The sequence below is a fragment of the Engystomops pustulosus genome, chromosome 4, assembly GCF_040894005.1.
Source record: "Engystomops pustulosus chromosome 4, aEngPut4.maternal, whole genome shotgun sequence".
NCBI classification, from domain to species: domain Eukaryota; kingdom Metazoa; phylum Chordata; class Amphibia; order Anura; family Leptodactylidae; genus Engystomops; species Engystomops pustulosus.
The window spans coordinates 7,863,594-7,878,599 of record NC_092414.1 but is presented as its reverse complement, the minus strand read 5'-3'; the positions used below and the strand labels follow the sequence as shown (position 1 = coordinate 7,878,599).

The 15,006-nt window shown below is 47.6% G+C and overlaps 2 protein-coding genes across 2 annotated transcripts in view; one reads left to right on the top strand and one right to left on the bottom strand.

Annotated features, from left to right (window-relative positions):
* The window catches only part of MANSC4 (MANSC domain containing 4), a 20,480-nt gene extending 6,504 nt beyond the window's left edge, over positions 1–13,976 (bottom strand). The window contains exon 1 of the mRNA XM_072145012.1: positions 13,877–13,976. The gene's annotated coding sequence lies outside the window, so the exon portion shown is untranslated. The remainder of the gene's footprint in view (positions 1–13,876) is intronic.
* KLHL42 (kelch like family member 42) lies at positions 5,724–14,554 on the top strand. Its single transcript, XM_072145010.1, has 4 exons — positions 5,724–5,844; positions 6,191–7,043; positions 8,443–8,636; positions 13,457–14,554. Exons 2-4 carry the CDS (start codon positions 6,229–6,231, stop codon positions 13,888–13,890), a joined length of 1,443 nt encoding a protein of 480 aa, XP_072001111.1. The 5' UTR covers positions 5,724–5,844; positions 6,191–6,228; the 3' UTR covers positions 13,891–14,554.
* The last annotated feature ends 452 nt before the right edge of the window (positions 14,555–15,006 follow it).

Sequence of the window (15,006 nt, the reverse complement as noted above, 5' to 3'; positions counted from 1 at the left end):
ATGATGGGGGATGAGGATATGATGAGGGGGGATGAGGATATGATGGGGGGGGATGAGGATATGATGGATGGGGGGGATGAGGATATGATGGATGGGGGGGATGAGGATATGATGAGGGGGGATGAGGATATGATGGGGGGGGATGAGGATATGATGGATGGGGGGGATGAGGATATGATGGATGGGGGGGGATGAGGATATGATGGATGGGGGGGATGAGGATATGATGGGGGGGATGATTAATGATGGATGAGGGGGATGAGGATACGATGGATGGGGGGATGAGGATATGATGGATGGGGGGGATGAGGATATGATGGATGGGGGGATGAGGATATGATGGATGGGGGGATGAGGATATGATGGATGGGGGGATGAGGATATGATGGATGGGGGGGATGAGGATATGATGGAGGGGGGGATGAGATATGATGGTGGGGGATGAGGATATGATGGGGGATGGGGGGGGATGAGGATATGATGGGGGGGGATGAGGATATGATGGGGGGGATGAGGATATGATGGGGGGGATGAGGATATGATGGGGGGGGGATGAGGATATGAGAGGGGGGGATGAGGATATGATGGGATGGGGGGGATGAGGATATGATGGGGGGGGATGAGGATATGATGGGGGGGATGAGGATATGATGGGGATGAGGATATGATGGGGGGGGATGAGGATGATGGGGGGAGGATGAGGATATGATGGGGGGAGGGATGAGGATATGTGGGGGGGATGAGGATATGATGGGGGGATGAGGATATGATGGGGGGGATGAGGATATGATGGGGGGATGAGGATATGATGGGGGGGGATGAGGATAGATGGGGGGGATGAGGATATGATGGGGGGATGAGGATATGATGGGGGGATGGATGAGGATATGATGGGGGGATGGATGAGGATATGATGGGGGGATGGATGAGGATATGATGGGGGGATGGATGAGGATATGATGGGGGGATGGATGAGGATATGATGGGGGGATGGATGAGGATATGATGGGGGGATGGATGAGGATATGATGGGGGGATGGATGAGGATATGATGGGGGGATGGATGAGGATATGATGGGGGGATGGATGAGGATATGATGGGGGGATGGATGAGGATATGATGGGGGGATGGATGAGGATATGATGGGGGGATGGATGAGGATATGATGGGGGGATGGATGAGGATATGATGGGGGGATGGATGAGGATATGATGGGGGGGATGAGGATATGATGGGGGGGATGAGGATATGATGGGGGGATGGATGAGGATATGATGGGGGGATGGATGAGGATATGATGGGGGGATGGATGAGGATATGATGGGGGGATGGATGAGGATATGATGGGGGGATGGATGAGGATATGATGGGGGGATGGATGAGGATATGATGGGGGGATGGATGAGGATATGATGGGGGGATGGATGAGGATATGATGGGGGGATGGATGAGGATATGATGGGGGGGATGAGGATATGATGGGGGGGATGAGGATATGATGGGGGGGATGAGGATATGATGGGGGGGATGAGGATATGATGGGGGGGATGAGGATATGATGGGGGGGGATGAGGATATGATGGGGGGGGATGAGGATATGATGGGGGGGGATGAGGATATGATGGGGGGGGATGAGGATATGATGGGGGGGGATGAGGATATGATGGGGGGGGATGAGGATATGATGGGGGCTTCTGAACTGACCCTCCCCTTGCAACCACTAAACTTGACTCATCTCATGAGAAAATAAAGTGAGAAGAGTCATATTTGGGGGAGATTTTCTGTACAGGTAAACGGTTGAGATTTGACATAAAAGAGGGAATTCTAGAAAGGACTTTTCACACCACATATTAGTAGTTTGGTGGGGTAACAGCTGCTGACAGGTTCCCTTTGAAGGGTTTTCCCATAAAGTAAGGTGGACCCTATGCTTTCGGCCATCACTACCATCTCCGCCAGCTGCATAGACATGTACGGCTCAGCCCGCACATGCACAACCCCCTGCTACGCCCAACTTGGTGATGCTACGAGGACTGCACTGGGGGCACATCCGACCCCCAGGTTCATGATCCCCCATTGTCCCATCACTGAGACACTGAAATCCCCCTTTAAGTGCGTAGGACCGGAGCGTCTCAAAGGGGTGACCACTTGGACCCCCATGGATCACATGACCCTTGGAGTGACACCTGTGGGCACCGCTGCTTATGTCCAACCTCCCTGGATGTCTAGTAGAAATGAATGCACCTCCGGCTGAGCATGTACTCCATTCATATCATGCAATCAGGGGTCTTTGTGCCCCCCTACCTATCCCAGGGGTCGGACCCCCAGCGATCAGACAGTTATCACTAATCCTGTGGTTCTTGATGAGAAACCCCTTACACTCCGGTCCCATTATACACTTATTATTACACTCCGGTCCCATTATACACTTATTATTACACTCCGGTCCCATTATACACTTATTATTACACTCCGGCCCCATTATACACTTATTATTACACTCCGGCCCCATTATACACTTATTATTACACTGCGGTCCCATTATACACTTATTATTACACTCCGGTCCCATTATACACTTATTATTACACTCCGGTCCCATTATACACTTATTATTACACTCCGGTCCCATTATACACTTATTATTACACTCCGGTCCCATTATACACTTATTATTACACTCCGGTCCCATTATACACTTATTATTACACTCCGGTCCCATTATACACTTATTATTACACTCCGGTCCCATTATACACTTATTATTACAATCCGGTCCCATTATACACTTATTATTACACTCCGGTCCCATTATACACTTATTATTACACTCCGGTCCCATTATACACTTATTATTACACTCCGGTCCCATTATACACTTATTATTACACTCCGGTCCCATTATACACTTATTATTACACTCCGGTCCCATTATACACTTATTATTACACTCCGGACCCATTATACACTTATTATTACACTCCGGTCCCATTATACACTTATTATTACACTCCGGCCACATTATACACTTATTATTACACTCCGGTCCCATTATACACTTATTATTACACTCCGGTCCCATTATACACTTATTATTACACTCCGGTCCCATTATACACTTATTATTACACTCCGGTCCCATTATACACTTATTATTACAATCCGGTCCCATTATACACTTATTATTACACTCCGGCCCCATTATACACTTATTATTACACTCCGGTCCCATTATACACTTATTATTACACTGCGGTCCCATTATACACTTATTATTACACTCCGGTCCCATTATACACTTATTATTACACTCCGGTCCCATTATACACTTATTATTACACTCCTACAGGCCGCAAAGAGATGGAGCAGATAAGGAGGAAACTGGATCCCGAAGATTCATCCTCCACATTCTCTAAGTAATATAATAGTGCAATACACAGGAGCCTCAGTATAGCCAGGGAGGGGGCGCCGCCTGCTGCTCAACACTGGTACTGCAGCCAATAGATACACAGCTCAGCAGACTGTATCACACAGGATAGGATTAGATACACGGCTCAGCAGACTGTATCACACAGGATAGGATTAGATACACGGCTCAGCAGGCAGTATCACACAGGATAGGATTAGATACACAGCTCAGCAGGCAGTATCACACAGGATAGGATTAGATACACAGCTCAGCAGACAGTATCACACAGGATAGGATTAGATACACAGCTCAGCAGACAGTATCACACAGGATAGAATTAGATACACAGCTCAGCAGGCAGTATCACACAGGAAGGGATGAGATACACAGCTCAGAAGGCAGTATCACACAGGATAGGATTAGATACACAGCTCGGCAGGCAGTATCACACAGGATAGGATTAGATACACAGCTCTGCAGACAGTATCACACAGGATAGGATTAGATACACAGCTCAGCAGGCAGTATCACACAGGATAGGATTAGATACACAGCTCAGCAGTCAGTATCACACAGGATAGGATTAGATACACAGCTCAGCAGGCAGCATCTCACAGGATAGGATTAGATACACAACTCAGCAGGCAGTATCACACAGGATAGGATTAGATACACAGCTCAGCAGACAGTATCACACAGGATAGAATTAGATACACAGCTCAGCAGGCAGTATCACACAGGATAGGATTAGATACACTGCTCAGCAGGCAGTACCACACAGGATAGGATTAGATACACTGCTCAGCAGGCAGTATCACACAGGATAGGATTTGATACACAGCTCAGCAGGCAGTATCACACAGGATAGGATTAGATACACTGCTCAGCAGGCAGTATCACACAGGATGGGATTAGATACACAGCTCAGAAGACAGTATCACACAGGATAGGATTAGATACACAGCTCAGCAGACAGTATCACACAGGATAGGATTAGATACACAGCTCAGCAGTCAGTATCACACAGGATAGGATTAGATACACAGCTCAGCAGACTGTATCACACAGGATGGGATTCGATACACAGCTCAGCAGACAGTATCACACAGGATAGGATTAGATACACAGCTCAGTAGTCAGTATCACACAGGAGAGGATTAGATACACAGCTCAGCAGACAGTATCACACAGGAGAGGATTAGATACACAGCTCATCAGGCAGTATCACACAGGAGAGGATTAGATACACTGCTCAGCAGGCAGTATCACACAGGATGGGATTAGATACACAGCTCAGCAGACAGTATCACACAGGATAGGATTAGATACACAGCTCAGCAGGCAGTATCACACAGGATAGGATTAGATACACAGCTCAGCAGACAGTATCACACAGGATAGGATTAGATACACAGCTCAGCAGGCAGTATCACACAGGATGGGATTCGATACACAGCTCAGCAGACAGTATCACACAGGATAGGATTAGATACACAGCTCAGCAGACAGTATCACACATGATGGGATTAGATACACAGCTCAGCAGGCAGTATCACACAGGATGGGATTAGATACACAGCTCAGCAGGCAGTATCACACAGGATGGGATTAGATACACAGCTCAGCAGACAGTTTCACACATGATGGGATTAGATACACAGCTCAGCAGGCAGTATCACACAGGATGGGATTAGATACACAGCTCAGCAGGCAGTATCACACAGGATGGGATTAGATACACAGCTCAGTAGACAGTATCACACATGATGGGATTAGATACACAGCTCAGCAGGCAGTATCACACAGGATGGGATTAGATACACAGCTCAGTAGACAGTATCACACAGGATGGGATTAGATACACAGCTCAGTAGACAGTATCACACAGGATAGGATTAGATACACAGCTCAGCAGGCTGTATCACACAGGATAGGATTAGATACACAGCTCAGCAGACAGTATCACACAGGATAGGATTAGATACACAGCTCAGCAGACAGTATCACACAGGAGAGGATTAGATACACAGCTCAGCAGACTGTATCACACAGGATAGGATTAGATACACAGCTCAGCAGGCAGTATCACACAGGATAGGATTAGATACACAGCTCAGCAGGCAGTATCACACAGGATAGGATTAGATACACAGCTCAGCAGACAGTATCACACAGGATAGGATGAGATACAACACGCTGGAGGTCCAGTTATTGGGTGATGTGACATGATGGGGGTTGTAGGCTGGATATGTGGAGCTGTCCCTGGTGTATAGGGATATATAGAGGGGGTGTGACTATGGGGCGGTGCCATGGGCGGGCTGTGATGTGGGGGGCGGGGCTGCTGTGTGCAGGAAGTGCTGGGATCTGCTGTGCCAGGGAGATGCCAGGGAGATGCCCGCCTGTGACATTCACTTATAGATCCTGTATCATAGAGCAGGTAAGGGGCAGGGGTCATGCCCTGGAGCAGGGGGCGGGCGAGGTCACGGAATGTCAGTGCTGATACATTGTATCCCCTCAGAGATGACAGTGTATCCTCCCCATTACATTGTATAGCGGGGGAGGGGGCTCTGCCGGCTCTTTGTGATCCGTACAAGAGAATCTGAGCCACTTTTGCCCAAAAATTGAGGGAATGTGCTGAATATTGTGATCACAAACGCAAACCGTGTTACCTAATGTATACGGGGGACCCCTGCTAAGACCCCTGTACTTGTATTGTCGTGCAGTCGCTAGGTAGGTGTCAGTCTGTACTGTAAGTCTTATAACCTCCCTGTGTTGATTGACAGGTGTGTGATGTCACTCTCAGGACGCGGCGGCCGGTGTGATGTCATCACTGGACCACGTACAGATCCTCCTGGGCTCGCGGTCGTACAGCGTCCCCCGGGAGCAGCTGGTGGCCCAGAGTGGCTTCTTCCAGGCCCTCTTCCGCTCGGGGATGCGTGAGAGCAGCGCAGAGGTGGTGACCCTGCATGGACTCAGCCACGAGGGGTTAGAGGGCGTCCTGCGCCACATCATGGGTAGCCCACTCCAAGACTGCCTCCCACCCCAAGACCCCAAACGTGGAGTGAAGACGTTGGACCCTGATCTGGAGGCGCCTGAGTTCGACGCCATGGTGCAGGCCCCCCTGCAGGCGCTGGTGGAGGCCGCCTGCTACCTGCAGGTCCAGGGTCTGCTGTCCCTGCTACAGTCCTCGCTGTCCCCTGACACCTGCCTGGACCTTTGGCTCGTCTCCCAGCTCCACGGACAGTGGGATTTGGCGGCGGCCTCCCTGAGCTATATGGCGACACATTACCACGCCGTGCTGCAGAGAGACGACTTCCAGGACAGCCCCGAGTCCCTGAAGGAACGAGTCCTGGAGGAGAGACTGCGGGGGGCTCCGGCCCTACTGGTGCTGTCCCACCAGGGAGCCAACTCCTGGCTGCTCTTCCGATATTCGGATGAAGGAGGCGGTTGGAGGGTGCTGCCCGGGACCGCTCCTCCCAGTATGCTGAGGGTGCAGGGGTACGGGGCCACCGTCCTAAATAATTACCTCTATGTGGCCGGAGGCACCCGGGAGAACGGGCAGGAGGTCAGCGCGATGCACTCCTATAACCCCAGCAGTGGGTGCTGGAGCGAGGAGCCGGCCATGAACCAGAAGAGGTATCCCACAAAAGTCCGGCACAGTGTCCCCCTCTCCGTGTCCGGCACAGTGTCCCCCTCTCCGTGTCCGGCACAGTGTCCCCCTCTCCGTGTCCGGCACAGTGTCCCCCTCTCCGTGTGAATGTAAGCAGCAGTGCCCCTTATATCAGTAACCATTACAGTGCCCCCAATGATAGTATCCCCCCAAAATATCAGCTGCAGCACCCCATATAGAAGCAGCCGCCACAGTTCTGCCTGATATACAGGTGATGGATATTCGGGAGGTGTAGCAGTGTTGGGTTTGTCACGTGCAGCAGGTACCTCACTGCATTATCCCATCACAGTAAGAGACAGACGCTCAGCACTGCTACATCCTGATAGCCAGAATGGGTTAATTGATGCTGTGCAGATGCGGTGGAGCCAGGGATCTGTCCCGCTCCCTTATTTGGAGTTTTGCATTGAGGAGCCTCGTCCCCCTCCACCCACATGTAAGGAGCAGCCGCAGGTCTCCAGATGTGGAGTCCCAGGGGCTTCATCAGGAGCACCTCATGTCCATACAAGGACCCTGTGTATCTGACACCACTGCCGATGTAGCAGAGAGGAGTTTGTCACATGTTACTGTTATGCTATTACAGACTGCAGCCACCTGGAGGCGCCACACTGAGAAGCTGGAGAGCTATTCTGTATCATCACTTGTGAATTCCAGCTGCTCACCTCTGAGATATCTCTGCTTGCTGTCAGAAACCGGCAGCAGGTGTGAACATGCAGTATTGGCCCCGGAGAGATGTGTAATCAGACCTTTGTGTATGTTGTTAGTAGCAGCAGGACTGTGATATATGGATTTGTATTGTAGGATTGTTCTAGGCGTCCTCACACTGCTGTGCTCTCTGCAGACAGTGTTCGCTATTGTCCTAGGAGAAATGTGCAGTCATACCTTTTATGTACACTGTTAGTAGCAGCAGGACTGTCAAATATGCATTTATATTCTAGGATTATACAAGGAGCATGTCCTCACACTGCTGTGCTCTGTGCTCTCTGCAGCCAATGTCAGGTATTGGCCCTGGAGAGATGTGTAGTCAGACCTTTGTGTATGTTGCTAGTAGCAGCAGGACTGTGATATTTGGATTAATGTTCTAGGATTGTACAGGGAGCATGTCCTCACACTGCTGTGCTCTCTGCACCCCCTCTCCTCTGATTGCTGTAGAAACCTGCTGCAGTAAGTAGAGATTTTTACCACCTAGAGAAAGAGGGGATACGAGTCTGTGGGGTGTAAGTACTGGCTTTGCCAATGATTAGTAGCCGGGGGTCCTGCTCCCCCCATTGTACTTGTCCTGACTGATCCCCCCCGATTCCTGTAGGGACTCGCACACAATGTTCGTTACAGAAGGTGTATAATATATTGTCATCCTCTCCCCTCCAGGTACAATTTCCGCTTGCTGGCAGTGAATGGCTCTCTTTTTGCGGTGGGAGGTCATTCCTTACAGACCATGGAGTCCTATAACCCTGCACAGAACACGTGGACCCTCGCTGCCCCCCTCCCAGACACCCTGGTGGAGTTCTCAGCCTGCGAAAGTTTAGGGAGGATCTATGTGATCGGAGGATACACCCCACGAGGTACAAGATGCTTTACTGTAATACTACATCATCTCCTGTATTATACCCAGAGCTGCACTCACTATTCTGCTGCTGGTGCAGTCACTGTGTACATACATGACATTACTTATCCTGTACTGATCCTGAGTTATATCCTGTATTATACCCAGAGCTGCACTCACTATTCTGCTGCTGGTGCAATCACTGTGTACATACATGACATTACTTATCCTGCACTGATCCTGAGTTACATCCTGTATTATACCCCAGAGCTGCACTCACTATTCTGCTGCTGGTGCAGTCACTGTGTACATACATGACATTACTTATCCTGTACTGATCCTGAGTTACATCCTGTATTATACCCCAGAGCTGCACTCACTATTCTGCTGCTGGTGCAGTCACTGTGTACATACATGACATTACTTATCCTGTACTGATCCTGAGTTACATCCTGTATTATACTCCAGAGCTGCACTCACTATTCTGCTGCTGGTGCAGTCACTGTGTACATACATGACATTACTTATCCTGTACTGATCCTGAGTTACATCCTGTATTATACTCCAGAGCTGCACTCACTATTCTGCTGCTGGTGCAGTCACTGTATACATACATGACATTACTTATCCTGTACTGATCCTGAGTTACATCCTGTATTATACTCCAGAGCTGCACTCACTATTCTGCTGCTGGTGCAGTCACTGTGTACATACATGACATTACTCATCCTGTACTGATCCTGAGTTACATCCTGTATTATACCCCAGAGCTGCACTCACTATTCTGCTGCTGGTGCAGTCACTGTGTACATACATGACATTACTTATCCTGTACTGATCCTGAGTTACATCCTGTATTATACTCCAGAGCTGCACTCACTATTCTGCTGCTGGTGGAGTCACTGTGTACATACATGACATTACTTATCCTGTACTGATCCTGAGTTACATCCTGTATTATACTGCAGAGCTGCACTCACTATTCTGCTGCTGGTGCAGTCACTGTGTACATACATGACATTACTTATCCTGTACTGATCCTGAGTTACATCCTGTATTATACCCAGAGCTGCACTCACTATTCTGCTGCTGGTGCAATCACTGTGTACATACATGACATTACTTATCCTGTACTGATCCTGAGTTACATCCTGTATTATACTCCAGAGCTGCACTCACTATTCTGCTGCTGGTGGAGTCACTGTGTACATACATGACATTACTTATCCTGTACTGATCCTGAGTTACATCCTGTATTATACTGCAGAGCTGCACTCACTATTCTGCTGCTGGTGCAGTCACTGTGTACATACATGACATTACTTATCCTGTACTGATCCTGAGTTACATCCTGTATTATACCCAGAGCTGCACTCACTATTCTGCTGCTGGTGCAGTCACTGTGTACATACATGACATTACTTATCCTGTACTGATCCTGAGTTACATCCTGTGTTATACTCCAGAGCTGCGCTCACTATTCTGCTGCTGGTGCAGTCACTGTGTACATACATGACATTACTTATCCTGTACTGATCCTGAGTTACATCCTGTATTATACTCCAGAGCTGCACTCACTATTCTGCTGCTGGTGCAGTCACTGTGTACATACATGACATTACTTATCCTGTACTGATCCTGAGTTACATCCTGTATTATACCCCAGAGCTGCACTCACTATTCTGCTGCTGGTGCAGTCACTGTGTACATACCTGACATTACTTATCCTGTACTGATCCTGAGTTACATCCTGTATTATACCCCAGAGCTGCACTCACTATTCTGCTGCTGGTGCAGTCACTGTGTACATACCTGACATTACTTATCCTGTACTGATCCTGAGTTACATCCTGTATTATACCCCAGAGCTGCACTCTCTATTCTGATGCTGGTGCAGTCACTGTGTACATACATGACATTACTTATCCTGTACTGATCCTGAGTTACATCCTGTATTATACCCAGAGCTGCACTCACTATTCTGCTGCTGGTGCAGTCACTGTGTACATACATGACATTACTTATCCTGTACTGATCCTGAGTTACATCCTGTGTTATACTCCAGAGCTGCGCTCACTATTCTGCTGCTGGTGCAGTCACTGTGTACATACATGACATTACTTATCCTGTACTGATCCTGAGTTACATCCTGTATTATACTCCAGAGCTGCACTCACTATTCTGCTGCTGGTGGAGTCACTGTGTACATACATGACATTACTTATCCTGTACTGATCCTGAGTTACATCCTGTATTATACTGCAGAGCTGCACTCACTATTCTGCTGCTGGTGCAGTCACTGTACATACATGACATGACTTATCCTGTACTGATCCTGAGTTACATCCTGTGTTATACTCCAGAGCTGCGCTCACTATTCTGCTGCTGGTGCAGTCACTGTGTACATACATGACATTACTTATCCTGTACTGATCCTGAGTTACATCCTGTATTATACTCCAGAGCTGCACTCACTATTCTGCTGCTGGTGCAGTCACTGTGTACATACATGACATTACTTATCCTGTACTGATCCTGAGTTACATCCTGTATTATACCCCAGAGCTGCACTCACTATTCTGCTGCTGGTGCAGTCACTGTGTACATACCTGACATTACTTATCCTGTACTGATCCTGAGTTACATCCTGTATTATACCCCAGAGCTGCACTCACTATTCTGCTGCTGGTGCAGTCACTGTGTACATACCTGACATTACTTATCCTGTACTGATCCTGAGTTACATCCTGTATTATACCCCAGAGCTGCACTCTCTATTCTGAGGCTGGTGCAGTCACTGTGTACATACATGACATTACTTATCCTGTACTGATCCTGAGTTACATCCTGTATTATACCCAGAGCTGCACTCACTATTCTGCTGCTGGTGCAGTCACTGTGTACATACATGACATTACTTATCCTGTACTGATCCTGAGTTACATCCTGTGTTATACTCCAGAGCTGCGCTCACTATTCTGCTGCTGGTGCAGTCACTGTGTACATACATGACATTACTTATCCTGTACTGATCCTGAGTTACATCCTGTATTATACTCCAGAGCTGCACTCACTATTCTGCTGCTGGTGCAGTCACTGTGTACATACATGACATTACTTATCCTGTACTGATCCTGAGTTACATCCTGTATTATACCCCAGAGCTGCACTCACTATTCTGCTGCTGGTGCAGTCACTGTGTACATACATGACATTACTTATCCTGTACTGATCCTGAGTTACATCCTGTATTATACCCCAGAGCTGCACTCACTATTCTGCTGCTGGTGCAGTCACTGTGTACATACCTGACATTACTTATCCTGTACTGATCCTGAGTTACATCCTGTATTATACCCCAGAGCTGCACTCACTATTCTGCTGCTGGTGCAGTCACTGTGTACATACCTGACATTACTTATCCTGTACTGATCCTGAGTTACATCCTGTATTATACCCCAGAGCTGCACTCTCTATTCTGATGCTGGTGCAGTCACTGTGTACATACATGACATTACTTATCCTGTACTGATCCTGAGTTACATCCTGTATTATACACCAGAGCTGCACTCACTATTCTGCTGCTGGTGCAGTCACTGTGTACATACATGACATTACTTATCCTGTACGGATCCTGAGTTACATCCTGTATTATACTCTGCACTCACTATTCTGCTGCTGGTGCAGTCACTGTGTACATACATGACATTACTTATCCTGTACTGATCCTGAGTTACATCCTGTATTATACTCTGCACTCACTATTCTGCTGCTGGTGCAGTCACTGTGTACATACATGACATTACTTATCCTGTACTGATCCTGAGTTACATCCTGTATTATACTCCAGAGTTGCACTCACTATTCTGCTGCTGGTGCAGTCACTGTGTACATACATGACATTACTTATCCTGTACTGATCCTGAGTTACATCCTGTATTATACCCCAGAGCTGCACTCACTGTTCTGCTGCTGGTGCAGTCACTGTGTACATACATGACATTACTTATCCTGTACTGATCCTGAGTTACATCCTGTATTATACCCCAGAGCTGCACTCACTATTCTGCTGCTGGTGCAGTCACTGTGTACATACATGACATTACTTATCCTGTACTGATCCTGAGTTACATCCTGTATTATACTCCAGAGCTGCACTCACTATTCTGCTGCTGGTGCAGTCACTGTACATACATGACATTACTTATCCTGTACTGATCCTGAGTTACATCCTGTATTATACCCCAGAGCTGCACTCACTATTCTGCTGCTGATACAGTCACTGTGTACATACATGACATTACTTATCCTGTACTGATCCTGAGTTACATCCTGTATTATACTCCAGAGCTGCACTCACTATTCTGCTGCTGGTGCAGTCACTGTGTACATACATGACATTACTTATCCTGTACTGATCCTGAGTTACATCCTGTATTATACCCCAGAGCTGCACTCACTGTTCTGCTGCTGGTGCAGTCACTGTGTACATACATGACATTACTTATCCTGTACTGATCCTGAGTTACATCCTGTATTATACCCCAGAGCTGCACTCACTATTCTGCTGCTGGTGCAGTCACTGTGTACATACATGACATTACTTATCCTGTACTGATCCTGAGTTACATCCTGTATTATACTCCAGAGCTGCACTCACTATTCTGCTGCTGGTGCAGTCACTGTACATACATGACATTACTTATCCTGTACTGATCCTGAGTTACATCCTGTATTATACCCCAGAGCTGCACTCACTATTCTGCTGCTGGTGCGGTCACTGTGTACATACATGACATAACATATCAGTAACATGGTGTCTGTCCTCTCCCGGCACAGGTCGGAATATGAATGTGCTGCGTTACTGTCCTGCAGTAGATGAGTGGTCGGTGTTTGACATTTGCCGGCACCACGTGCGGAAGCAGCAGATGGTGTCTATAGAGGAGACGTTGTTCCTGGTCGGTGGCTTCAGACGGGACTCTCGGACTGGAGAGAGCGAGGATTCCCTGAGTGTACACTCATACAACACAGACTCCAGGGAGTGGAACTGCCTTAAAGTCAATACCTCAAAATCGGGGCTGAGCGTCAGCTGCACCCTACACAACGATGGCATCTACATCCTGAGCCGGGACATGAACCCCAACACCGTGGGGAGACACCGCATATTCCTCAAATACTGTGTGTTTACTGGGGTGTGCGAGTATGTACGGGGCCCCCCAACCGAGGGCAACAACATGACACTATTTTCCATGTACTTACCTCACCCTCCTTAAAGGGGCAAGTCAAAGAGAAGCCAACATCTACAACCCCACCAGGATGTGGACTGTGGATACACAAGCTCCTCCCACTGGAGGCCACAACCATTTCAAATGTCTTAAAGGGGTTGTCCACACTGGGCACCCCCATATCTTAGATGCACTGGAGTTACCCCTGTTATCTGGACAGCCAAAATAAAGTGTGGCTTCCCCTCCCTCATATAGAACAAGTATTGGGTGCTGTGTACTGGGTGACTTTGCTTATCACGGTGCAGACTTGTAGAGGATTACGCCTGATTTGTTGGATCCTGGTCCACTAAAACAGACATCCCCTTTAAGGGTGTTCTGTAGCACATTGTCAGTAAAGTTTTATTAAAAATAGGCCCATTCTTTGAGGCCTGTGTGATCACTTCCTGTGTTTACTTCAATGAACTTTATTGACAATCCTTTTAAACAAACATTCGACTCCAATACGACTTGTGAAGTTGCACAATTTTATGATTGCCCCTCAAATAATTGGGGCATCGCTGTTTAGGTCAAGTTGACGGCAGTGCCAAGGACCAGCAAAGCAAAAAAAAAAAAATACAATTTTTAATAAAACTTTTTTTGCATTTTGTGATATTTAATGACGTCCTGTGTGATATAAACAACAGGAATAAATGTGCTGCAAAATAAATTATTTAACCAGATAACGTCTATAAGTTTTTGTTTACCCCACCCCCACACTTTTTTTTTACATTCTTTGTACGATATAGTGCTATGTGTCTCCATGGTAACAGACTACAAGCAGCTGTGTGTAGTCTGACAAGGCAGTTATGTGTTACTGCCCTCTCTCTGCCCCTTGTATACTTAGTAGCACGTAACCAGTGGATCAGACTACGTCTTGCATGTTTTGTAGTCAGTTGCCATGGAGATACTTAGGTCTTTATAGGTGCTGTATACACCGAATGGTCAGATATTATGTAACACAACAATTTTAGCACATTATACAAAGAGCCGCCCCTTAGTGGGCGGGGAGAAGGGTGTGGCTTGGAATATAAAACTTATCATGGTTCCCCATGCTAATTCACTTATGCCGCGTTCACACGTACCGCTAGGCGTCCATCATAACGCGACGCTAGTGCACAGGGGGAA

Bases quoted from the DNA above. Each gene is read 5' to 3' on its own strand.
- KLHL42 (XM_072145010.1), top strand. From the start codon at position 6,229: ATGTCATCACTGGACCACGTACAGATCCTCCTGGGCTCGCGGTCGTAC. The intron at 7,044-8,442 runs GTATCCCACAAA...TCTCCCCTCCAG, and splicing joins CCGGCCATGAACCAGAAGAG to GTACAATTTCCGCTTGCTGG. The intron at 8,637-13,456 runs GTACAAGATGCT...CTCCCGGCACAG, and splicing joins CGGAGGATACACCCCACGAG to GTCGGAATATGAATGTGCTG.